The 24,474-nt window shown below is 40.7% G+C and overlaps 1 protein-coding gene across 1 annotated transcript in view; it reads left to right on the top strand.

Annotated features, from left to right (window-relative positions):
- The window catches only part of DNAH5 (dynein axonemal heavy chain 5), a 280,971-nt gene that overhangs the window by 191,839 nt on the left and 64,658 nt on the right, over positions 1-24,474 (top strand). Inside the window, exons 60-61 of the mRNA XM_064279684.1 lie at positions 4,216-4,395; positions 17,028-17,165. Coding sequence (XP_064135754.1) covers positions 4,216-4,395; positions 17,028-17,165 — 318 coding nt within the window. The remainder of the gene's footprint in view (positions 1-4,215; positions 4,396-17,027; positions 17,166-24,474) is intronic.

Genomic DNA, 24,474 nt, shown 5'->3' with positions numbered 1-24,474 from the left:
CATATAGATGGATAGTGTTTCTTTATCCAGTCTGTGACTCTTTGTCTCTTTATTGGTGCATTTAGTCCATTTACATTCAGCGTAATTATAGATAAATAAGTGTTTAGTGTTGTCATTTTGATGCCTTTTCATGTGTGTTGTTGGCAATTTCATTTTTCCACATACTTTTTTGTGCTGAGACGTTTTTCTTAGTAAATTGTGAGAGCCTCATTTTCATAGTGTTTGACTTTATGTTAGTTGAGTCGTTACATTTTTCTTGGCTTTTATCTTGAGTTATGGAGTTGTTATACATTTTTGTGGTTACCTTATTATTTACCCCTATTTTTCTAAGTAAAAACCTAACTTGTATTGTTCTATATCGCCTTGTATCACTCTCCATATGGCAGTTCAATGCCTCCTGTATTTAGTCCCTCTTTTTGATTATTGTGATCTTTTACCTATTGACTTCCATGATTCCCTGTTATGTGTATTTATTTATTTATTTTAATTAATCTTAATTTGTTTGTGTTTGTGATTTCCCTATTTGAGTTGATATCAGGACGTTCTGTTTTGTGACGTTGTATTGTGCTGGTACCTGATACTATTGGTTTTCTGACCAAACAATATCCTTTAGTATTTCTTGTAGCTTTGGTTTGGTTTTTGGAAATTCTCTAAACTTGTGTTTATCTGTAAATATCTTAATTTCGCCTTCATATTTCAGAGAGAGTTTTGCTGGATATATGATCCTTGGCTGGCAGTTTTTCTCCTTCAGTGCTCTGTATATGTCGTCCCATTCCCTTCTTGCCTGCATGGTTTCTGCTGAGTAGTCTGAACTTATTCTTATTGATTCTCCCTTGAAGGAAACCTTTCTTTTCTCCCCGGCTGCTTTTAAAATTTTCTGTTTATCTTTGGTTTTGGCGAGCTTGATGATAATATGTCTTGGTGTTTTTCTTTTTGGATCAATCTTAAATGGGTTTCGATGAGCATCTTGGATAGATATCCTTTCGTCTTTCATGATGTCAGGGAAGTTTTGTGTCAGGAGTTCTTCAACTATTTTCTCTGTGTTTTCTGTCCCCCCTCCCTGTCTGGGACTCCTATCACCTGCAAGTTATCCTTCTTGATAGAGTCCCACATGATTCTTAGGGTTTCTTCATTTTTTTAAATTCTTTTATCTGATTTTTTTTCAGCTATGCTGGTGTTGATTCCCTGGTCCTCCAGATGTCCCAGTCTGCATTCTAATTGCTCGAGTCTGCTCCTCTGACTTCCTATTGCGTTGTCTAATTCTGTAATTTTATTGTTAATCTTTTGGATTTCTACATGCTGTCTCTCTATGGATCCTTGCAACTTATTGATTTTTCCACTATGTTCTTGAATAATCTTTTTGAGTTGTTCAACAGTTTTATCAGTGTGTTCCTTGGCTTTTTCTGCAGTTTGCCTTATTTCGTTTGTGATGTCTTGAAGCATTCTGTAAATTAGTTTTTTATATTCTGTATCTGATAATTCCAGGATTGTATCTTCATTTGGGAAAGATTTTGATTCTTTTGTTTGGGGGGTTGGAGAAGCTGTCATGGTCTGCTTCTTTATGTGGTTTGATATGGACTGCTGTCTTCGAGCCATCAGTGGGAATCTAGTTTTTCCAGAAAATCCTCTAAAAAAAAAATGCAGTCAGATCCCTATCAGAGTTGTCCCTCTGGCTCAGGCTATTCGGATGTTAATGAAGCCGCCTGGGGAGGGTGGGGGAGGGATCAGAGAGATAGGAGAGTAGCACCTCAGAATATAGCCAGAGTTGCTTGTCTTGCTTGGAATGACTATTATATCTGAGATTTCCGTGGGGCGCGTGGCCTATGTGTGCTGTCTGTGTGGAGATTGCCCTCGGGGGGTCTGGCCCACTGGAGTCACAGTCAGATCCTCAGCTGCCAGCCTGGGGCGGTGCACTCCCGACTCCAAAATCAGTCGCTGCCTCCCGGGGACTCCCCGTCCCGCCTTCCGCGTCGCCGTGCCGCCTCCGCGAACTGGCTGGGCCCCCCCCGGGGTCAGCTCAGGCGAGTGGAGCAGTTCCCCGCGCCTACGCTGCGACCGTGCGTCCCGGCTGGGACGCAACTCTCCCTGCTCCAATACCCGTCACTGTCTCCCGGGGCCTTCTTCCACCGGCTGCGTCACCACGCCGCCCACGCGAACCACCTGGGCCCCCCCCGGGGTCAGTTCAGGGGGGTGGAGCTGCTCCCCGCGCTCCTGCCCCACCAAAATCCCGGCTGGACAGCTCCCCGGCTGGGACGCTGCTCTCCCCGCTCCAGGACCAGTCACTGCCTCCCGGGGACTCCTCCTACCGGCTGCGTCGCCACGCCACTTGCGCGAACCGGCTGGGCCCCCTCCCGGGCTTAGTTCGGGGGGTGGTGCAGCTCCCTGCGCCTGGTCCCCTCCTAAATCCCGGTGGGACGGCTCCCCGGCTGGGACGCTGCTCTCCCAGCTCCAAGACCCGTCACTGCCTCCCGGGGACTTTTCCCACCGGCTGTGCCGCCACGCCGCCCGTGAGAACCGGCTGGGCCACCTCCCGGAATGAGTTCGGGGGCTAGGGCTAGGCCCCTTGTTTGTGCCGTCTGCCCCCCTGGGCTTTGCCCCAAATTGTGCGTCGAAGGTCGCCTGACTGGTATGCTGGCTCCAGGCTCTGAAAACAATCGCTGCCTCTCCGTATTTGTTTGTTCTCCGTCTCTAAATCTGTGTTTATTGTTCAGGGTTCGTAGATTGTTATGTATGTGATCGATTCACTCGTTTTTCCGAGTCTTTGTTGCAAGAGGGATCCGCGGTAGCGTCCACCTAGTCCGCCATCTTGGCCCCGCCCAGGTTTGGTTTATTTTTGATCACATTGTTATGAGTTGTAATCAAGTTGTCAGCAGACGACAACAACAACAATGATATAAGTGCCACAGTGGAGGTCTAATATGTTAGTTGAGTGGAGAGGAGGTTTTGATTAACTCTGTGTGTGGTGTGGTATGGCAGTCGTTGTGGGGGAGGGGGGGTTCAAAATGTTTTCACAGAAAAATGTGAAAACGTAATTGGGCTTTGAGTAGAATCCTGGCAGGTGACCCCAGGAACCTGTCTTGTTCATCTGGGACAATACTGCTTTTGAAAGTTACTTTGCTATTTGTCTTTATGTTGTTCCCAGACATTCTTTTGGGTTTTGCTTCTGACTTCTCTCTTGTTCACTTCTCATAAAAGAAATGAGTTAAAAGAGGTCTGAATGAAAGTGTGTTCTATCCTATGTTCTGTGTGTTCCGTGAAGGCTTGTTTTACTGAATTATTTAGGTGTTAAATTCATTTCTACTTTGAAAGTATTTAATCATCCTCTTTTAAGTGATCAAAGACCACTTTTAAAAGCTACAATTTCATTGTTTGAGTAGTCTTTCCTTTAGATGTAGGAAGACATTCTTAATTCATTCTGTTACTACTTTTAAATTTTATACCCTCAGAAGATAATAATAATTCTTTCATATTCTTGATAGTTCTATGATTAAAAAATAATTCACTGCCCTTAAGGCCTAATGTCCAAGTTATTATCTTCACACTTCAGGTGAATTTAATAGTAGTTCTGTCTGAATTATTTAGCATTTCATTGCCCCTAAATGCTAAATATGGAAACCCTTGTTGCATAGTGGTTAATTATTGGGCTGCTAATCAAAAGGTCGACCGTTCGAATCCACTAGGTGCTCCTTGGAAACACTGTGGGGCAGTTCTACTCTGTGTTATAGGGTTGCTATATGTCGAAATCAACTTGATGGCAATGGGTTTGTTTGTTTTGGTTTTTAAATGCTAAATATATATGTCCTTAAGCTGAATATATCTGTGTGTGTTTGTTTTTCATTGTTGATTTTATGAATTTTGTAATTCGTCTATTTAGAATTAATGACATGAAATTTTTATTGCTTTGGAAATTCTAATAACTATATTAATGTTCATCACTTAAATAATTTACTCTTTGTATGAATCCCAGAGAATTTCTTCAGGGTTGGCATCTCTTGTCTATGAAAGGTCAAGTGTACTGTAACAGACTTCTTTACTATCACTTCGTAGTATGTTGTTACCCCACGACTTTTGCATAGTATTCTGAAATATTGGCAAAGTATGACGTCATTCGTTTAACTTTGGCTGCTCCATAGTTCCAAACTAAATGGTAAATGTGAATATAATGACTTCCTAGAGAGAAATATTTTGACTTTATTTTACTGCTTTCTTTCATAGCAATTCCCGAAAGACACAATCAATGAAGAAGTGATAGAATTTTTGAATCCTTACTTTGAAATGGCAGACTACAACATCGAAACAGCTAAACGTGTATGTGGGAACGTGGCCGGTCTTTGTTCCTGGACCAAAGCCATGGCTTCCTTCTTTTCTATCAACAAAGAGGTGTTGCCTCTGAAGGTAAGCCTCCTGGTAGAACTGTGTGAAACACTCCTACAAAGGGTCTCTAGGTCACCTGGCCTTGTCTTTCCTACAACACAGAACGCTTAGCCTGTGTTATCGTACTCAAGGCCACAGGGAGGGCAAGGCACAGAAAGGCCAAGCATAGGATGTTTCTTTCTTCTCTGTAATCCTTCTCCAACCAGAATTGTATGAGCCCGTAAGCATGGATTCTCTATAAGGATACTCAGTCTGCTGGGCTGCTGGATGTATTTCCTCCACAATGTCAATTTGAAATAAAAACTGCAGAAAACTATAGCACAGGATACTCCTGTAATGTTCAAGATCTCCTGCCAAGGAAAGGTATAGTGAGACAGAGTCAAGAAGTAAGATGTTGGTGGCTGGAAAATGCCTAAAACTGGTCTTATTTGCTAAGCATGAGAGAGTACCCCTCCCCTCCTTCCTTGTTCCTCAGAAAAGAAAGTGAATATCACCTGGTTTGTTCTTTAATGTGACTTCAAACTATGCCTTATGTTTCCCTTTGTGTAATTTCATTTTAAGCTTCATTGGTGTATAATCCCCTACCATTAAAAGGCACCCAGTTTTCAGCAAATGAAGAGGCGAGTACTTTTTTGGAAAATAATATACTGATGCCTCAAAAATACTTCTTACAGACTGGTTGATTATTTTGCTTATACACAAGCCTGATCTCTCTGAAACACCAACTAAAATCCACTTATACTTGTAAACTGCCCAAGAACATGTAGCAATCATGATAAAAAAAAAAAAAATCAAGAGTAGAAGGAGTAAGAATAGAGATGCAAATATCATTTGATTTTTAATCATTACCATACCAGAACCAATTATCTAGTACTTGAGACTCTTGGGGTTCTATGACAACTTAAAAGAATGAAGACCTATTTGGCTGAGAGAATTTTAGAGCCAGTAATTGATGTCATACTGCCTGACATCATGGGTATTGGAAACACTGGAGACTCCAGCATAGCTCAGAAATGGATATTATGATACTCACTGAATAATAACCACCATATCAAATGAAAAGTACAGGGTATCCTTTGCTAACTTTCCCAGTAAGCTTTCATAGTGTCTTGCAGGTGATTATAGTTGAATTCATGATGTGTTATTTTAATTTTATTGTAGTTATCTAAAAGTGAGCTCAAATCAGTAGTGAAAATGGGCATTCTGACCAGAACTTACATAAGAACTATGAAATCCCCTACCTTATGTTCAATACAAGGGTCCTTTGTGGCACAGTGGTTAAGTGGTTGGCTGCTAACTGAAAGGTCGGTGATTCAAACCCACCAGCTGCTCCACAGGAGAAAGATGTGGTGATCTGCTTCTGTAAAGATTTACAGCCTTGGAAACCCTATGGGGGTACTTCTAGTCTGTCCTATAATATAGTGTCACTGTGAGTTGGAGTTGACAGCAATGGGCTTGATTTTTTTTTTTTTTTTAGTGTTCAATAAGCCCAAACCCTGTTGCTCTCAGGTCAATTCTGACTTATAGTGACCCTATAGGACAGAGTAGAACTGGCCCATAGGATTTCCAAAGGAGCAACTGGTGGATTTGGACTGCCAACCTTTTGGTAGCAGCCGAGCTCTTGACCACCGTGCTGCCAGGGCTCCTTATGTTCAATACCTTCCACATTTAAGCCTCCACCCAGCCCCAGAACAATCTGGATCCTACAGTAGGAAGTGAAGGGAATGCTATCAGGAGGAGGGGGAACATTTTGCTCCTGCGACCTGTGCTCCGCCCTCTGTCTTGGAATAAGTAGTCAGAATGCTCCTTGGAAGTAAGGGTGGCGAGACTTGGTCTCACATACTTTGGACGTGTTATCAGGAGGGACCAGTCCCTGAAGAAGGACATCATGCTTGTAGAGGGTCAGGGAAAAAGAGGAAGACCTTCAATGAAATGGACTGACGCATTGGCTGCAATGATGAGCTCAAACAAAGCAACGATTGTGAGGATAGCACAGGACCCAGCAGTGTTTTGTTCTGTTGCATATAGGGTCGCTATGAGTGGAAACCGATTTGAGGGCAACAATGTAAACCCTGGTGGCATAGTGGTTAAGAGCTATGGCCACTAACCAAAACGTTGGCAGTTCGTAATCCATCAGACACTCTGGGAACTCTATGGGGCAGTTCTACTCTGTCCCATAGGGTTGCTCTGAGTCGGAATCGACTCGACGACATGGGGTTTGGTTTTTTTTTTAACAACATAGCTTTGGTAGCATCTTTTGAGAGTTTTTGTTTTAAATTTATTTTAATTTTTTAATCTTTATTTTACCTACGTAAAGTACTGGAAAATATTCAAAATCTGGTTGTCATAGTTGGACATTAGTGGTTTGCTTTAGTAAGTTGTTTGACGTGATGGCCTTGATTTTCTTACATGTTTAATTAAGCCCTGGCAACACCTACAGCTCAGAGCAGCACCATTCCACGAACCCGTTTCTTTTTGTTGTTGTTGTGAGAATTACATATTTTTTTAAAAATAATTTTTATTGAGCTTTAAGTGAACGTTTACAAATCAAGTCAGTCTGTCACATATAAGCTTATATACACCTTACTCCATACTTCCACTTACTCTCCCCCTAATGAGTCAGCCCTTCCAGTCTCTCGTTTCGTGCAAATTTTGCCAGTTTCTAACCCTCTCTACCATCCCATCTCCCCTCCAGACAGGAGATGCCAACACAGTCTCAAGTGTCCACCTGATACAAGTAGCTCACTCTTCATCAGCATCTCTCTCCAACCCATTGTCCAGTCCCTTCCATGTCTGATGAGTTGTCTTGGGGAATGGTTCCTGTCCTGGGCCAACAGAAAGTTTGGGGACTATGACCGCCGGGAATCCTCTAGTCTCAGTCAGACCATTAAGTCTGGTCTTTTTATGAGAATTTGGGGTCTGCATTCCACTGATCTCCTGCTCCCTCAGGGGTTCTCTGTTGTGCTCCCTGTCAGGGCAGTCATTGGTTGTGGCCGGGCACCATCTAGTTCTTCTGGTCTCAGGATGATGTAAGTCTCTGGTTCATCTGGCCCTTTCTGTCTCTTGGGCTCATAGTTGTCGTGTGACCTTGGTGTTCTTCATTCTCCTTTGATCCAGGTGGGTTGAGACCAATTGATGCATCTTAGATGGCCGCTTGTTAGCATTTAAGACCCCAGATGCCACACTTCAAAGTGGGATGCAGAATGTTTTTATAATAGTATTATTTTGCCAATTGACTTAGAAGTCCCCTTAAGCCATAGTCCCCAAACTCCCGCCCTTGCTCCGCTGACCTTTGAAGCATTCATTTTATCCCGGAAACTTCTTTGCTTTTGGTCCACTCCATTTGAGCTGACCTTCCGTGTATTGAGTATTGTCCTTCCCTTCACCAAAAGTAGTTCTTATCTACTATCTAATCAGTAAATAACCATCTCCCACCCTCCCTCCCTCCCCCCCTCGTAACCACAAAAGTATGTGTTCTTCTCAGTTTATACTATTTCTCAAGATCTTATAATAGTGGTCTTATACAATATTTGTCCTTTTGCCTCTGACTAATTTCACTCAGCATAATGCCTTCCAGGTTCGTCCATGTTATGAAATGTTTCACAGATTCGTCACTGTTCTTTATCGATGCATAGTATTCCATTGTGTGAATATACCACAATTTATTTAACCATTCATCCGTTGATGGACGCCTTGGTTGCTTCCAGCTTTTTGCTATTGTAAACAGAGCTGCAATAAACATGGGTGTGCATATATCTGTTTTTGTGAAGGCTCTTATTTCTCTAGGGTATATTCCGAGGAGTAGGATTTCTGGGTTGTATGGTAGTTCTATTTCTAACTGTTTAAGATAACGCCAGATAGATTTCCAAAGTGGTTGTACCATTTTACATTCCCACCAGCAGTGTATAAGACTTCCAATCCCTCCGCAGCCTCTCCAACATTTATTATTTTGTGTTTTTTGGATTAATGCCAGCCTTGTTGGAGTGAGATGGAATCTCATTGTAGTTTTAATTTGCATTTCTCTAATGGCTAATGATTGAGAGCATTTTCTCGTGTATCTGTTAGCTGCCTGAATATCTTCTTTAGTGAAGTGCGTGTTCATATCCTTTGCGCACTTCTTGATTGGGTTGTTTGTCTTTTGTGGTTGAGTTTTAACAGAATCATATAGATTTTAGAGATCAGGCGCTGGTCTGAGATGTCATAGCTGAAAATTCTTTCCCAATCTGTAGGTGGTCTTTTTACTCTTTTGGTGAAGTCTTTAGATGAGCATAGGTGTTTGATTTTTAGGAGCTCCCAGTTATCTGGTTTCTCTTTGTCATTTTTGGTAATATTTTGTGTTCTGTTTATGCCTTGTATTAGGGCTCCTAAGGTTGTCCCTATTTTTTCTTCCATGATCTTTATCGTTTTAGTCTTTATGTTTAGGTCTTTGATCCACTTGGAGTTAGTTTTTGTGCATGGTGTGAGGTATGGGTCCTGTTTCAATTTTTTGCAAATGGATATCCAGTTATGCCAGCACCATTTGTTAAAAAGACTATCTTTTCCCCAATTAACTGACACTGGTCTTTTGTCAAATATCAGCTGCTCATACGTGGATGGATTTATATCTGGGTTCTCAATTCTGTTCCATTGGTCTATGTGCCTGTTGTTGTACCAATACCAGGCTGTTTTGACTACTGTGGCTGTATAATAGGTTCTAAAATCAGGTAGAGTGAGGCCTCCCACTTTCTTCTTTTTCAGTAATGCTTTACTTATCCGAGGCTTCTTTCCCTTCCATATGAAGTTGGTGGTTTATTTCTCCATCACATTAAAAAATGACATTGGAATTTGGATCGGAAGTGCATTGTATATATAGATGGCTTTTGGTCGAATAGACATTTTTACTATGTTAAGTTTTCCTATCCATGAGCAAGGTATGTTTTTCCACTTAAGTAGGCCTTTTTTAGTTTCTTGCAGTAGTTTTCTTTGTATAGGTCTTTTACATCTTTGGTAAGATCTGTTCCTAAGTATTTGATCTTCTTGGGGGCTACTGTGAATGGTATTGATTTGGTGATTTCCTCTTTGATGTTCTTTTTGTTGATGTAGAGGAATCCAAGTGATTTTTGTATGTTTATCTTATAACCTGAGACTCTGCCAAACTCTTCTATTAGTTTCAGTAGTTTTCTGCAGGATTTCTTAGGGTTTTCTGTGTGTAAGATCATGTCATCTGCAAATAGAGATAATTTTACTTCCTCCTTGCCAATCCGGATGCCCTTTATTTCTTTGTCTAGCCTAATTGCTTTGGCTAGGACTTCTAGCACAATGTTGAATAAGAGCGGTGATAAAGAGCATCCTTGTCTGGTTCCTGTTCTCAAGGGAAATGCTTGCAGGCTCTCTCCATTTAGAGTGATGTTGGCTGTTGGCTTTGTATATAAAAACTTTGTATAGATGCCCTTTATTATGTTGAGGAATTTTCCTTCAATTCCTATTTTGGTGAGAGTTTTTATCATGAATGGGTGTTGAGCTTTGTCAAATGCCTTTTCTGTATCAATTGATAAGATCATGTGGTTTTTGTGTTTTGTTTTATGTATATGGTGGATTACATTGCATTAATGGTTTTTTAATACTAAACCAGCCTTGCATAAAAAAAAAAAATAAATCCCACTTGGTCGTGGTGGATTATTTTTTTGATATGTTGTTGAATTCTATTGGCTAAAATTTTGTTGAGGATTTTTGCATCTATGTTCATGAGGGACATAGGTCTGTAATTTTCTTTTTTTGTGATGTCTTTATCTGGTTTTGGTATCAGGGATATGGTGGCTTCATAGAATGAGTTAGGCAGCATTCTGTCATTTTCTATGCTTGAAATACCTTTAGTAGTAGTGGTATTAACTCTTCTCTGAAAGTTTGGTAGAACTCTGCAGTAAAGCCGTCTGGGCCAGGGCTTTTTTTTTGTTGGGAGTTTTTTGATTACCATTTCAATCTCTTTTTTTTTTGTTATGGGTCTATTTAGTTGTTCTACTTCTGATTGTGTTAGTTTAGGTAGGTAGTGTTTTTCTAGGAATTCATCCATTTCTTCAAGGTTTGCAAATTTGTTAGAGTACAATTTTTTTGTGATAATCTGATATGATTCTTTTAATTTCAGTTGGGTCTGTTGTGATGTGCCCCTTCTTGTTCCTTATTCGGGTTATTTGTTTCCTTTCCTGTATTTCTTTAGTCAGTCTGGCCAATGGTTTTTCAATTTTGTTAATTTTTTCGAAGAACCAGCTTTTGGCTTTGTTAATTCTTTCAATTGTTTTTCTGTTCTCTAATTTATTTAGTTCAGCTCTAATTTTTATGATTTGTTTTCTTCTGGTGCCTGATGGATTCTTTTGTTGCTCACTTTCTATTTGTTCAAGTTGTAGGGACAGTTCTCTGATTTTGGCTCTTTCTTCTTTTTGTATTTGTGCATTTGTCGTTATAAATTGACCTCTGAGCCCTGCTTTTGCTGTGTCCCAGAGGTTTTGATAGGAAGTGTTTTCATTCTCGTTGCATTCTATGAATTTCTTTTTTCCCTCCTTAATGTCTTCTATAACCGATTCTTTTTTCAGCAGGGTATTGTTCAGTTTCCAAGTATTTGATTTCTTTTCCCTAATTTTTCTGTTGTTGATTTCCACTTTTATGGCCTTGTGGTCTGAGAAGATGCTTTGTAATATTTCAATGTTTTGGATTCTGCAAAGGTTTGTTTTATGACCTAATATGTGGTCTGTTCTGGAGAATGTTTCATGTGCGCTAGAAAAAAAGTATACTTCGCAGCAGTTGGGTGGAGAGTTCTGTATAAGTCTATGAGGTCAAGTTGGTTGATTGTAGCAATTAGGTCTTCCATGTCTCTGTCGAGCTTCTTACTGGATGTCCTGTCCTTCTCCGAAAGTGGTGTGTTGAAGTCTCCTACTATAATTGTGGAGGTGTCTATGTCACTTTTCAGTTCTTTTAAAGTTTGTTTTATGTATCTTGCAGCCCTGTCATTGGGTGCATAAATATTTAATATGGTTATATCTTCCTGCTCAATTGTCCCTTTAATCATTATGTAGTGTCCTTCTTTATCCTTTGTGGTGGATTTAACTTTAAAGTCTATTTTGTCAGAAATTAATATTGCTACTCCTCTTCTTTTTTGCTTGTTTGCTTGATATATTTTTTTCCATCCTCTGAGTTTTAGTTTGTTTGTGTCTCTAAGTCTAAGGTGTGTCTCTTGTAGGCAGCATATAGACAGATCGTGTTTCTTTATCCAGTCTGAGACTCTCTGTCTCTTTATTGGTGTGTTTAGTCCATTTACATTTAGCGTAATTATAGATAGGTATGTGTTTAGTGCTGTCATTTTGATGCCTTTTTATGTGTGTTGACAATTTCATTTTTCCACTTACTTTTTTGTGCTGAGGCGTTTTTCTTTGTAAATTGTGTGTTCCTCATTTTCATAGTATTTGACTTTATGTTTGCTGAGTCGTTTTGTTTTTCTTAGTTTTTATTTTGAGTTATGGAGTTGTTTTACCTCTTTGTGGTTACCTTAATATTTACCCCTATTTTTCTAAGTAAAAACCTAAGTTGTATTGTCCTATATCGCCTTGTATCCCTCTCCATATGGCAGTTCTATGCCACCTGTATTTAGTCCCTCTTTTTGATTATTGTGATCTTTTACATATTGACTTCAATGATTCTCTCTTTTGAGCGTTTTTTTCTTTTTAAAATTAATCTTAATTTGTTTTTGTGATTTCCCTATTAGAGTTGATATCAGGATGTTGTGTTCTGTGACCTTGTGTTGTGCTCATATCTGGTATTATTGGTTTTCTGACCAATTTCCTTTATTATTTTTTTAGCTTTGGTTTGGTTTTTGCAAATTCTCTAAGCTTGTGTTTATCTGTAAATGTTTTAATTTCGCCTTTATATTTGAGAGAGAGTTTTGCTGGATATATGATCCTTGGCTGGCAGTTTTTCTCCTTCATTGCTCTATATATGTCATCCCATTCCCTTCTTGACTGCATGGTTTCTGCTGAGTAGTCTGAACTTATTCTTATTGATTCTGCTTTGTAGGAGACCTTTCTTTTATCCCTGGCTGCTTTGAAAATTTCCTCTTTATCTTTAGTTTTGGCAAGTTTGGTGATAATATGTCTTGGTGATTTTCTTTTTGGATCAATCTTAAATGGGGTTCGATGAGCATCTTGGATAGATATCCTTTCGTCTTTCATGATGTCAGGGAAGTTTTCTGCCAACAGATCTTCAACTATTCTCTCTGTATTTTCTGTTATCCCTCCCTGTTCTGGGACTCCAACCACACACAAGTTATTCTTCTTGATACACTCCGACATGATTCTTAGGGTTTCTTCATTTTTTATAATTCTTTTATCTGATTTTTTTCCTGCTATATTGGTGTCAATTCCCTGGTCCTCCAGATCTCCCACTCTGCATTCCAATTGCTCGAGTCTGCTCCTTTGACTTCCTATTGCGTTGTCTAATTCTGTAATTTTATTGTTAATCTTTTGGATTTCTGAATGTTGTCTCTGTATGGACTCTTGCAACTTATTACTTTTTCCACTATGTTCTTGAATAATCTTTTTGAGTTCTTCAACTGCTTTATCAGTGTGTTCCTTGGCTTTTTCTGTAGATTGCCTTATTTCATTTCTGAGGTCATCCCTGATGTCTTGAAGCATTCTGTAAATTAGTTTTTTATATTCTGTATCTGGCAATTCCAGGGTTGTATCTTCATTTGGGAAAGATTTTGATTCTTTAGTTTGGGGAGTTGTAGAAGCAATCATGGTCTGCTTCTTTATGTGGTTTGATATCGACTGCTGTCTCCAAGCCATCACTAAGATATTGTAGTGATTTCGTCTATATTTGCTCACTGAGTCTTATCTTGTTTTGTTTTCTTTCAATATACATAGATGGGCTACTAGGTTGCACTGTCTTGACTGTTGTAGCCCTTGAATCACTTATGTCCTATCACCAGCTGGTTTGGGCTGTTACCAGATATATAAGCCTAAGAGTCCATTCACTATTCTTGAGTAGAATCTGATTTTGGGTCATCAAGTGTGTGGTGCAGACTGCCGCCTATCCACCTAGAGAAGTAGTGGTGATAGTTGTGTGCACCAGCTTCTAGTAGCAGCAGGGGTTCACACTCTAGGGGGGGCAGGATGCTGACAGGCTTCCCCCAAGTGCCTGTGTCTTTATTCCTAAAGCACTTTAGTGGGTGGGCTCTGCACTGTACCTTAGGCCCCCAGTGCAAGTACCTCTACAGATAGGTAGGTGTCACCCTCCTTAGACCCCTAAGGCCGGAGGCTAGGTGGTCTGGGGGGAGCTTCAGCCCTCAGTTCCCTGTTGTGTGTCAGTGAGGGCTCTGTTGGACATGCAGAGATATCAGACCTGGGAAACTTGTCTTTCCAGTAATCTGCTAAAACAATTACAGTCCGATCCTTATCAGAAATGCCTTTGCATTATAATAGCCACCTTGTTCCCTGTAGGGATGAAAGCCCAAGACTGTGGATCACATATGCTTGGCTGGAGCTGGTTCTGTGTTTTTAGTCCAATTAGGGAAGGATTTTCGGTCCCTGGGTTTTTTGTAGCTGCTTCTCTCAGGCCAGGAGAATGGGTTAGGAAAAGACCAAAAAAAAAAAAAAAACCGCACGGTAGTTCACTCTCTGGCTCAGGAAATTCCAATGTTAATGAAGCCACCTGGGAAGAGGAGGGGAGGGTTCAGATAAATAGGAGAGAGTAGCACCCCGGAATATAGACAAAGTTACTTATCTTGCTTGGGATGACTGTTTTATCTGAGATTCCCGAGGGGTGCATTGACTGTGTGCGCTGGCTGGGTAGAGATTGCCCCCGAGGGTCAGGCCCACGTCCCGTGCTTGCGCTGTCTCAGAAGCCATGGTTAGTTCCTCCGTTCCCAGTCCAAAGCCCAGTGCCAAGGTTCCCCGGCTGGGACTCTGCACTCCCGGCTCCAAAACCAGTCTCTGCCTCCCAGTGACTTCTCCTGTCAGCCGTGTCACTGCCCTGCCTGCGTGCACTGGCTGGGCTTCTCCCGAGGTCAGTTCAGGGGGCTAGGGCTGCGCCCCGTGTTTGCGCCGTCACAGGATCCCGTGCTCAGCTCCCCTGTGCCTAGTCCAAAGCCCAGTGCCAAGGTTTCCTGACTGGGACGCTGGCTCCAGGCTCTGTAAACAGTCGCTGCTTCCCTGTGGTTGTTCGTTCTCAGTCTCTGTCACTCAGGTCAACTCTTTAGATCTGTGTTGATGGTCAGGATTCATAGATTGTCATGTATGTGATCAATTCACTTGTTTTTCCGAGTCTTTGTTGCAAGAGGGATCAGAGGTAGCTTGTATCTAGTTAGCCATCTTGGCCCCGCCTCCCCCATTTCTTTTTAAACTATAATTTTTGGATCATGCTTTTACTTGTCATTTGTTCTAGTCAGTTACAGGGCTCTAACTTTTTCCTGAAAGATTTGTACTGCCAAAATGTGGTATCCTGAGGTTTTGAGATGGGAAATTAGTATCTCCTAAAAAGAAATGTTTTAAAAATATTCTTTTGTCTCAAATACCACAGAAAGAATATGTCTTCTAGTAGTGAATCCCCCCATTATAGTCAACTTTAATGTTTTATGGACTTAAAAGGGAGAAATTCTGATTTCAAAATTTTTTTAATAACATCTGTAGTATTTTTTGATGTTGAAAGTATACACAGCAGAACATACACCAATTCAACAATTTCCACATGTGTAATTTTGTGACATTGATTACATTCTTCAAGTCGGGCAATCATTCCTTCCCAAACTTTGCAAATTGTTCCCCTACCGTTAACATAAACTTCCAGCCCCCCAAGCTTCCTAGCTAACCTTTTGAGTTGCTGTTGTCAATTTGATCCCATGTAGATAGTTCCCTGAAAGAGCGTAAGGCTCAAGACAGATATTTCTTACTGGTTAAGCTATTGTTTATTTTTATGAAGATTTCAGGGGATATTTTTGGTTTAAGGTTTAGAGGATATCTTAGGGCAATAGTTTCAGGGGTTCATCCAACCTCAAGCGTTCCAGAAAGTCAGTATTCCATGAGAATTTGAAATTCTGTTCTACATGATTTCAAAATTTTTATAAAAAGATTTAAACCCCTGTGAGCATCGAATATTTTCTACACCTCGTCTTCCTTCAGAATTCTTTTAATTAAGCCTTTTGATCCCATTTTTGGTAGCATCCTTAAATCACATAGCCACAGCTCTAGGTATCAATTTTTTCTTTTCTGGATGGCAAATAATACATGAAAATGACAGGATTGACATCAAAACCACTACCACCAATAAAACCTAGATTGTTGGATTTAGTGAATAATTCTATATTCTATTCTTTTTTTTTTTTTTTTATTATTCTTTACCTTGCTTTAACATTTTCTTCAACTCTGATGAATCCTGCTAGGTAAGCAAGTCCTGCTAGGTAGTTAGTTCTAAATATTCAGTTTTTCTTTTCTACAACTCTTGGTATTATAATGCTGTCCTATAAGGGTTGAAATTATGGTCTGTGGGCCAAATCTGCTTCCATCTTCAGATGACCTTCTTCCCTTATGTCTCTATATCTCTATGTGCCCTCTCCTCTTCCTATAAGGACATCAGTCGTATTGGATTTAGGGCCCAGCCTACTCTAGTATAACCTCATTTTAATAATTACAGCTGCCAAGACCCTATTACCAAATAAGGTCACATTCTGTGGTTACGGATGGATATGAATTTTGTATGGCTTGTAAAATAAGAATGATACATTATTAAATGGTTGTTATATACCCATTGCCATTGAGTCGATTCCTATACATAGCGACCCTATAGGGTAGGGTAGAATTGCCCCATAGGGCAATTCTGATGAGCGGTTCGTGGATTGGAACTGCAAGCCTTTTGGTTAGCAGCTGTAGCTCACAGTAGCTCTTAACCACTGTGCCACCAGGGCTCTGTTGGTTGTTATACCTTCATGATATCCTTGGAGCCCTGGTGGTGCAGTAGTTAAACAGCTTGGCTGCTAGCCAGAAGGTCAGCAGTTCAAGTCCACCAGCCACTCTTTGAAAACCCTATGGGGCAGTTTATTCTGTCGTATAGGGCTGCTATGAATCCGAATCCACTCGATGGCAATGGGTTTGGCTTTTTTTGGTTTTATAATATCTTTACTGTGGACACATCATCAGGAAAAACCAATCACTAGAAAAGGACATGATGTTTGGTAAAGGACCAACAAAAATGAAGGAAACCCTCAAACAAATGGATTGATACAGTAGCTGAAACAATACCAACAGCCATGAAGGTGGCACAGAACTGGCAACATTTCATCCTGTGACACGTGCGGTCGCTGGGAGTTGGGACCAACTAGATGGCAGCTAACAACAACAACCACATAATATCCTTAATTTTGTCACTTGGCCCAGAAAGCCTAAAGTATTTGCTATCCGGGACTTTACAGAGAACATCTGGTGACCTCTGTTGTAATGAACTATGATTTTGTACTTGTAAACATTTATGTCAAGTTCAAATTAAGATTTGGTGTTGACTTACTATAATTTGAGAATATTCTAGGACTGGGATAAAGAAAAAGTATAAACGGGTGATGCTGGACAGTTCTGACTCTGCAGTCCTGGCTGTTGGGAGGTTCGCTGCTCATCCCTTCACCCTTTGTACGCCCCCTGCAGGCCAACTTGGTGGTGCAGGAGAATCGCCATGTCCTGGCCATGCAGGACCTGCAGAAGGCCCAGGCCGAGCTGGACGACAAGCAAGCGGAGCTTGACGTGGTGCAGGCCGAATATGAACAGGCCATGATTGAGAAGCAGGTAATCATCTTTTGGCGTGGGTGGGTCTGTCGCACAGCAGCATGGCCACTGTAAGTTGTGCGTTCCTTCTCTGCTTTTTCTCTCCAAGGATTTGGTTTCCAGCGGTAATTCATTTCATTTGTGTGTAACACATACATAGCAAATAACCCTTTGCTAAGCCCTGAAGTTCGATTTTAACAGTCACCAAAGGCCTTTGATGAGATGTCAGGATGGTCAGCCAAGATTAGAGTCAGTTCTAGAAAATAATCTAGAACATCCTGAGAGTCCTTCTTCGTGGTGATGATAAGAATTTTTGATTGCGTAGAATTTTTTTTGATTGTTTTTCAAACTGCATCTTCTCACTTTATCTCATTTAGTCTTTGAAACTACCTTATGAGGTAGGCAGGGCGGGTGTTCTATTCTTATTTTAGAGAATGGTACTGAGGCTTTGAGAGGGCAAGAGAAGGGCTCCTGGTCATAGGGCTGGTCAGGGGCTCAGTCTAGACCAGAACTTGGTCTTCTGATGTGTACTTCAGAACACTTTGCTGGATCAACGTGACTGACCACATGGCCATATTTCTGTGACAAAGACCTTCTCAACCTGTGTACGTTTTGAAGCGTTGGTACCTTTCAGAATGTACTGGGTAACATACTTCTTTATTTTATGTATACTAATTGCAGCTCCACTGAGAAATCCCTCCTTCTAGTAATCAAGACAGATAGAGTTTAAGCTTCAGGGCTCCTCACTTGCACAGGCCTCATGAGAGCTGGGGTTGCTAGAAGCTATAGAATGTTCTATGGGAAGGGGAAGCCAAGTTAAAATCAATAAGCATTTGAATGTAAGCATTTAGGTAAAATGCCAAAAGAGATCTCAGAGGAAGGGGACCTGAATTTCTGAGTCACCAGGATTTTGTAGTAATTTCCTTCCTCATTCCTAATACATATTCACTTTCATATTTTATGTTCGTAATAATTCTCTAATGTTTTTTTCTTAAAGTGGGCCCTCAAAATTATGTAAGTGTCTGGTTCCACAAAACCTGCCTCTGATAAATTCCCCGTTTGGTAAATAAGAACTAGATTCTCACTACTGTTTCCTTGGTGACTGTATGAGATTTAGTCCTTCCCTTTCTCAGCCTTAAATTGGCCCAAGTTCAGATACCCACATATTAGTCTATTCCTACGTAGCAGTCCCGATAAGGGAGGTTAGATAACTATTTCGGTTTCACTATATGCACAATGCATGACGTTTTCTCTTAAAGATAAATCTCCTGAGAGCAAAATCTGAGCTTTTGAGAAGTATTACAGAATTACATACAACCTATATAGGTTTTTATACTTGGCTTTGTAGAATTCACTTATCATATTATAAAGAGAAAATCAGCAATGCAATTTGAAAAAGCCTACGCGACGAGGAGGCAGTGTTCGTATATGCCATTTTGAACGTTCAGTCAAATCACCAAGTGAACACAGAAAAAATATTTTACTGTCTTTTAAAATTATGTTTAATTTTTAATAGTTTTACATTGTTTTATTCCGTCAGCTTTTCTTTCCTTTTGAGCATATGCCTCTTTTTAGGTAAATAGTCATACAATCACAAAAGAGCTACTACTGTCAAGATATGTCTCTAACTTAAAAAAACTCGAGGTTTAAGAAGTATCTTTTATTAAAAAAGCAAATATCTGGCTTTGTGCTGTTGAACCCCAGGCTGGTGTGAACTTCTCCTTTAGTCATTTGTGATGCTCCTTTTTGTGCCCTCTGCAGAGCTCCATGAGCTCCAGGGGGCTTATGGGCCACTAGAAGGCAGGGGAGGGCTTCTGATCTTCATTCATCATGGTCACCACTGGTAACCACATGGTCCTGTGAAGCAGTGTGTGTCCTGTTACTCAATGCACGGGCACAGAGACTTTGCTTGGGGTCCAGCCTCCCTAGGCACCTGGGAGAGCCCGTCACCTCTCTGGGCATACTGACGGCACTACTCATGGAAACTGGTGAATTCTACAACCCTCCCTAACTAGGCTGGGGAGAATCTGCTTCTCCCTCTTGTACTCTCAGAAATTACTTCTGCCCCTTCCCCCATATCACAGTCCCCCAAAGTGGCCTGTCATTGTTCCTGTGTGCAGTTGAGTTGATTTTGATTCATGGAGATCCTGTAGGACAGAGTAGAACTGCCCCATGGGGTTTCCTAGGCTGTAATCTTTAAGGAAACTGATTGACATATCTTTCTCCTTCGGAGCCCCTGGTGGGTTTGAATCCCCCACCTTTTGGTTAGCAGCCAAGTGCTGAACCACTGCACTGCCTAGGATTTTAGAAAAGAAAAGCCAGGAAGGCAGAGGCCTGGCCATTTTCCTATTAACTTGACCAGAGCAAGGGTGGGGAATTTAGAGAAAACAAATTAATATTAAAAATACCTTCTACATGAAAAGTGTGTTTCTGAGGTAGGCAGTAATGAATGATAAAGATTCATACTTTCTAGCTGCCATCTTTTTTTCTGGTAGAAACAGACAAATATTGGGGCATGCCTCTGAATTGGGCTTTTAGGTTTTCTGCACTAATTGTAGAGGGAAGAGAAGAGAAAGTAAACTGGAACAAAAAGAAGATTTGAATAAGTCTCTTGCTTTTGAAAAACACTGCATTGTGTTATTTTTAGAAAAGCAATTTAGTTCATTATAGAAAATACAAAAAGAACATTTCAAGATCTATCTTGAAGTACAACTCTGTCAGTGATAGGACAGTATCCATACGCCTACAAGGAAGACCAGCTAATAAAACTATTATTCAAATTTATGCACCAACCTCTAAGGCCAAAGATAAAGAAACTGATGATTTCTACCGACTTCTGCTGTCTGAACTTGATCAAACACGAAATCAAGATGCATTGATAATTACTGGTGATTGGAATTCGAAAGCTGGAAACAAAGAGGAAGGATCCGTAGTTGAAAAATATGACCTTAGTGATAAAAATGAACCTGGAGATCTCATGATAGAATTTTACAAGACCAACGGCTTCTCAGTTGCAACTGTCTTTCCTCAACAACAGAAATGGTGACTATACTTGTGGACCTCACCAGACTGAATACACAGGAATCAAATCCGCTACATCTGTGGAAAGAGACAATGGAGCAGCTCAATATCATCAGTTAGAACAAGGCCAGGGGCCAACGGCAGAACAGACCATCAATTGCTCATATGCAAGTTAAAGTTGAAGGTGAAGAAAATTAGAGCAAGTCCATGAGAGCCAAAGTATGACCTTGAGTATATCCTACCTGAATTTAGAGACCATCTGAGGAATAGATTTGATGCATTGAACACTAATGACTGAAGACCAGATAGGTGGTGGAATGACATCAAGGACATCATACATGAAGAAAGCAAGAGGTCATTAAAAAGCTAGGAAAGAAAGAAAAGACCAAAATGGAACATAGCTAATAGAAGAAATGAGGAAGTAAAAGAGATGAACAGAAGATTTCAAAGGGCAGCTTGAGAAGTAAAGTATAATGAAATGTGCAAAGACCTGGAGTTAGAAAACCAAAAGGGGAGAATATGCTCAGCATTTCTCAAGCTGACAGAACTGAAGAAAAAATTCAAGCCTCAAGTCGCAATATTGAATGATTATAGGGAGAAAATATTGAATGAGGCAGGAAGCATCAAAAACAGGTGGAAGGAATATACAGAGTCACTGTACCAAAAAGAATTGGCAGACGTTCAGCCACTTCAGGAAGTAGCATATGACCAAGAACCGATGGTACTGAAGAAAGAAGTTCAAGATGCACTGAAGGCATTGGCAAAAAACAAGCCTTCAGGAATTGACAGAATACCAGTTGAGATGTTTCAATGAATGGAAGAGGTGCACACACATCTGTGATAAGAAACTTGGAAGACAGCCTGGCCAACTGACTGGAAAAGATACATATTTGTGCCCATTCCAAAGAAAGCTGACCAACAGAATGTGGAAATTATCCAACAATATCATTAATATCCCATGCAAGTATAATCATTCAAAAGCAGTTGCAGCAGTACATCAACAGGGAACTGCCAGCAATTCAAGTCGGATTCAAAAGAGGACGTAGAAGGAGTGATGTCATTGCTGATGTCAGATGAATCTTGGCTGAAAGCAGAGAATACCAAAAAGATGTTTACCCATGTTTTATTGACTATTCAAGGGCATTTGACTGTGTGGATCATAAAAAATTATGGATAACTTTGTGAAGAATGGGAATTCTGAAACAATTGTTCTCATGTGGAACCTGTACATAGATCAAGAAACAGTCATTCGAACAAAAGAGGATACTGTGCTGTTTAAAGTCAGGAAAGGTGTGTATAAAGGTTATATTCTTTCACCATGCTTATCCAATCTGTATAATGAACAAATAATCTGAGAAACTGGACTATATGAAGAATGAGACATCAGGATTAGAGGAACACTCATAAACAACCTGTGATATGCAGATGCCACAACCTTGCTGTAAGTGAAGAGGACTTGAAGCACTCACTGATGAAGATCAAAGACTACATACAGCCTTTGGTATGGATTACATCTCAACATAAAGATAACAAAAATCTTCACAACGGGACCAATAAGCAACATTATGATAAATGGAGAAAATATTGAAGTTGTCAAGGATTTCATTTTACCTGGCTCCACAATCAATGCCCATGGAAGCAGTAGTCAAGAAATTAAATGATGCACTGGACTGGGCAAATCTGCTGCAAAGACGTCTTTAAAGTGTTAAAAAGCAAAGATGTTACCTTGAGGACTAAAGTGCACCTGACCCAAGCCATGGTATTTTCAATCACCTCAATGCAGGTGGAAGCTGGACAATGAATAAGGAAGACGAAAGAAGAATTGATGCCTTTGAATTATGGTGTTGGCAAAGAATATTGAACATACCGTGGACTGCCGGGAGAACAAACAAATCAGTCTTGGAAGAAGTATAGCTGGAATGCTCCTTAGAAGCAAGGGCGGTGAGACTACATCTCACATACTTTGGACATGTTATCAGGAAGGATCAGTCCCTGGAGAAGGACATCATGCTTGGTAAAGTAGAGGGTCAGCAAAAAAGAGGAAGATCCTCAATGAGATGTATTGACACAGTGGCTGCAACGGTGGGCTCAAATATAACGATTGTGAGGATGGCAAAGGAACCGGGCAATGTTTCATTCTGTTGCACACAGGGTCACTATGAGTCGAACCTACTCGATGGGAGCTAACAACAACAACATTAGAAGATATATACAGGAAAACGTAGATATAACCATTAATAATATTTTACACTTTATCATTGCACACCAGAACATGCACCTCTATGTACATATACGTAAAGTATAAAAGATAATTTAGTACATGTTGTTGTTTTTTGTCCTGTCAAGTTGATTCTGACTCCTGGTGACCCCATATGTGCCGAGTAGAACTGCCCCTTAGGGTTTCCAAGGAGCAGCTGGTAGATTTGAACTGTCGACCTTTTGGTTAGCAGCCGAGCTCTTAACCATTACACCACCAGAGCTCCTACGTATATGTATCTGTTATAAAGTTACAGTGATGACTAGTCATGTAGCTAAATCTTTAGTCTTTCATAAGTAGAATTAGCGATTATCGCCCAAACATAGAGAGACAGAACCTTTTGTTTTTCAGAACTAAGCACTGATTGGCAGCAGTCAGTGGAATCCTAGGTTACAGGTCTTTTACTAATGTGAGGAGCACCAGTGAGCAGTATCCTGCTGAGTCAAAGGTAGCTGACATTTGTGTAAGAGCCCAAGAGCACTGCAATCTAAAGACAATCTAAGGTTTCACTTAAAGTAGAAGAGGCTGTGGTGATAGATGAAGCAATGATGATATCAAATTTTAATTTGAGATATATCCCGAACTTTTGACTTATCAGTTGACATTGAGTTGACCATGACTCATGGCGACCCATGTGCCAGAATAGAACTGTGCTCCATGGGGTATTCAGTGACTGTGATCTTTCAGAAGTAGATCACCAGGCCTTTCTTCCAAGGTACCTAGTGGGAGACTCCAACTTTTTGGCTAACAGCCAAGTACATTAATCATTTGCACCACCCAGAGATGCCTTACTTTTTTTTTTTTAAATAATTTTTATTGTGCTTTAAGTGAAAGTTTACAAATCACGTCAGTCTGTCACATATAAACTTATATACACCTTACTACTTACTCCCGTTTACTCTCCCCCTAATGAGTCAGCCTGCTCCCTCCTTCCAGTCTCTCCTTTCGTGACCATTTTGCCAGTTTCTAACCCTCTCTACCCTCCCATCTCCCCTCCAGACAGGAGATGCCAACACAGTCTCAAGTGTCCACCTGATACAAGTAGCTCACTCTTCATCAGCATCTCTCTCCAACCCATTTTCCAGTCCCTTCCATGTCTAATGAGTTGTCTTGGGGAATGGTTCCTGTCCTGGGCCAACAGAAGATTTGGGGACCATGACCGCCGGGATTCTTCTAGTCTCAGTCAGACCATTAAGTCTGGTCTTTTTATGTGAATTTGGGGTCTGCATCCCACTGTTCTCCTGCTCCCTCAGGGGTTCTCTGTTGTGCTCCCTGTCAGGGAAGTCGTCGGTTGTGGCCGGGCACCATCTAGTTCTTCTGGTCTCAGGATGATGTAAGTCTCTAGTTCAAGTGGCCCTTTCTGTCTCTTGGGCTCATAGTTATTGTGTGACCTTGGTGTTCTTCATTCTCCTTTGATCCAGGTGGGTTGAGACCAATTGATGCATCTTAGATGGCCACTTGTTAGCATTTAAGACCCCAGACCCCACACTTCAAAGTGGGATGCAGAATGTTTTCTTAATAGAATTTATTTTGCCAATTGACTTAGAAGTCCCCTTAAGCCATAGTCCCCAAACCCCCACCCTTGCTCCGCTGACCTTCGAAGCATTCAGTTTATCCCAGAAACTTCTTTGCTTTTGGTCCAGTCCATTTGAGCTGACCTTCCGTGTATTGAGTATTGTCCTTCCCTTTACCTAAAGTAGTTCTTATCTACTATCTAATCAGTAAATAACCGTCTCCCACCCTCCCTCCCCCCTCCCTCTCATAACCACAAAAGAATGCATTCTTCTCAGTTTATACTGTTTCTCAAGATCTTGTAATAGTTAAAAGTAAGGCATAATGCGAGATGCCTTACTTTTAACTAGCAATGTCTATTCCTTTACATTTTCTGTGATAGCTGATATTACCTTGTATGCTTCTATTTTATTCTATTTTTTATTTCCAGGAAAATAATAAATGATGCAGATTTCTTTATCCCCCAATTATTAACACCTGGGGATGGTCTGCTCCGTTGGCTCAAGGCCACACCTGGAGGAATCCTTCCAAGTTCCTTGG

The sequence above is a fragment of the Loxodonta africana genome, chromosome 2 (assembly GCF_030014295.1).
Source record: "Loxodonta africana isolate mLoxAfr1 chromosome 2, mLoxAfr1.hap2, whole genome shotgun sequence".
Classification (NCBI taxonomy): Eukaryota; Metazoa; Chordata; class Mammalia; order Proboscidea; family Elephantidae; genus Loxodonta; species Loxodonta africana.
Note: the sequence above shows the minus strand (reverse complement) of the source record. Positions and strands in the feature narration are given on the sequence as shown.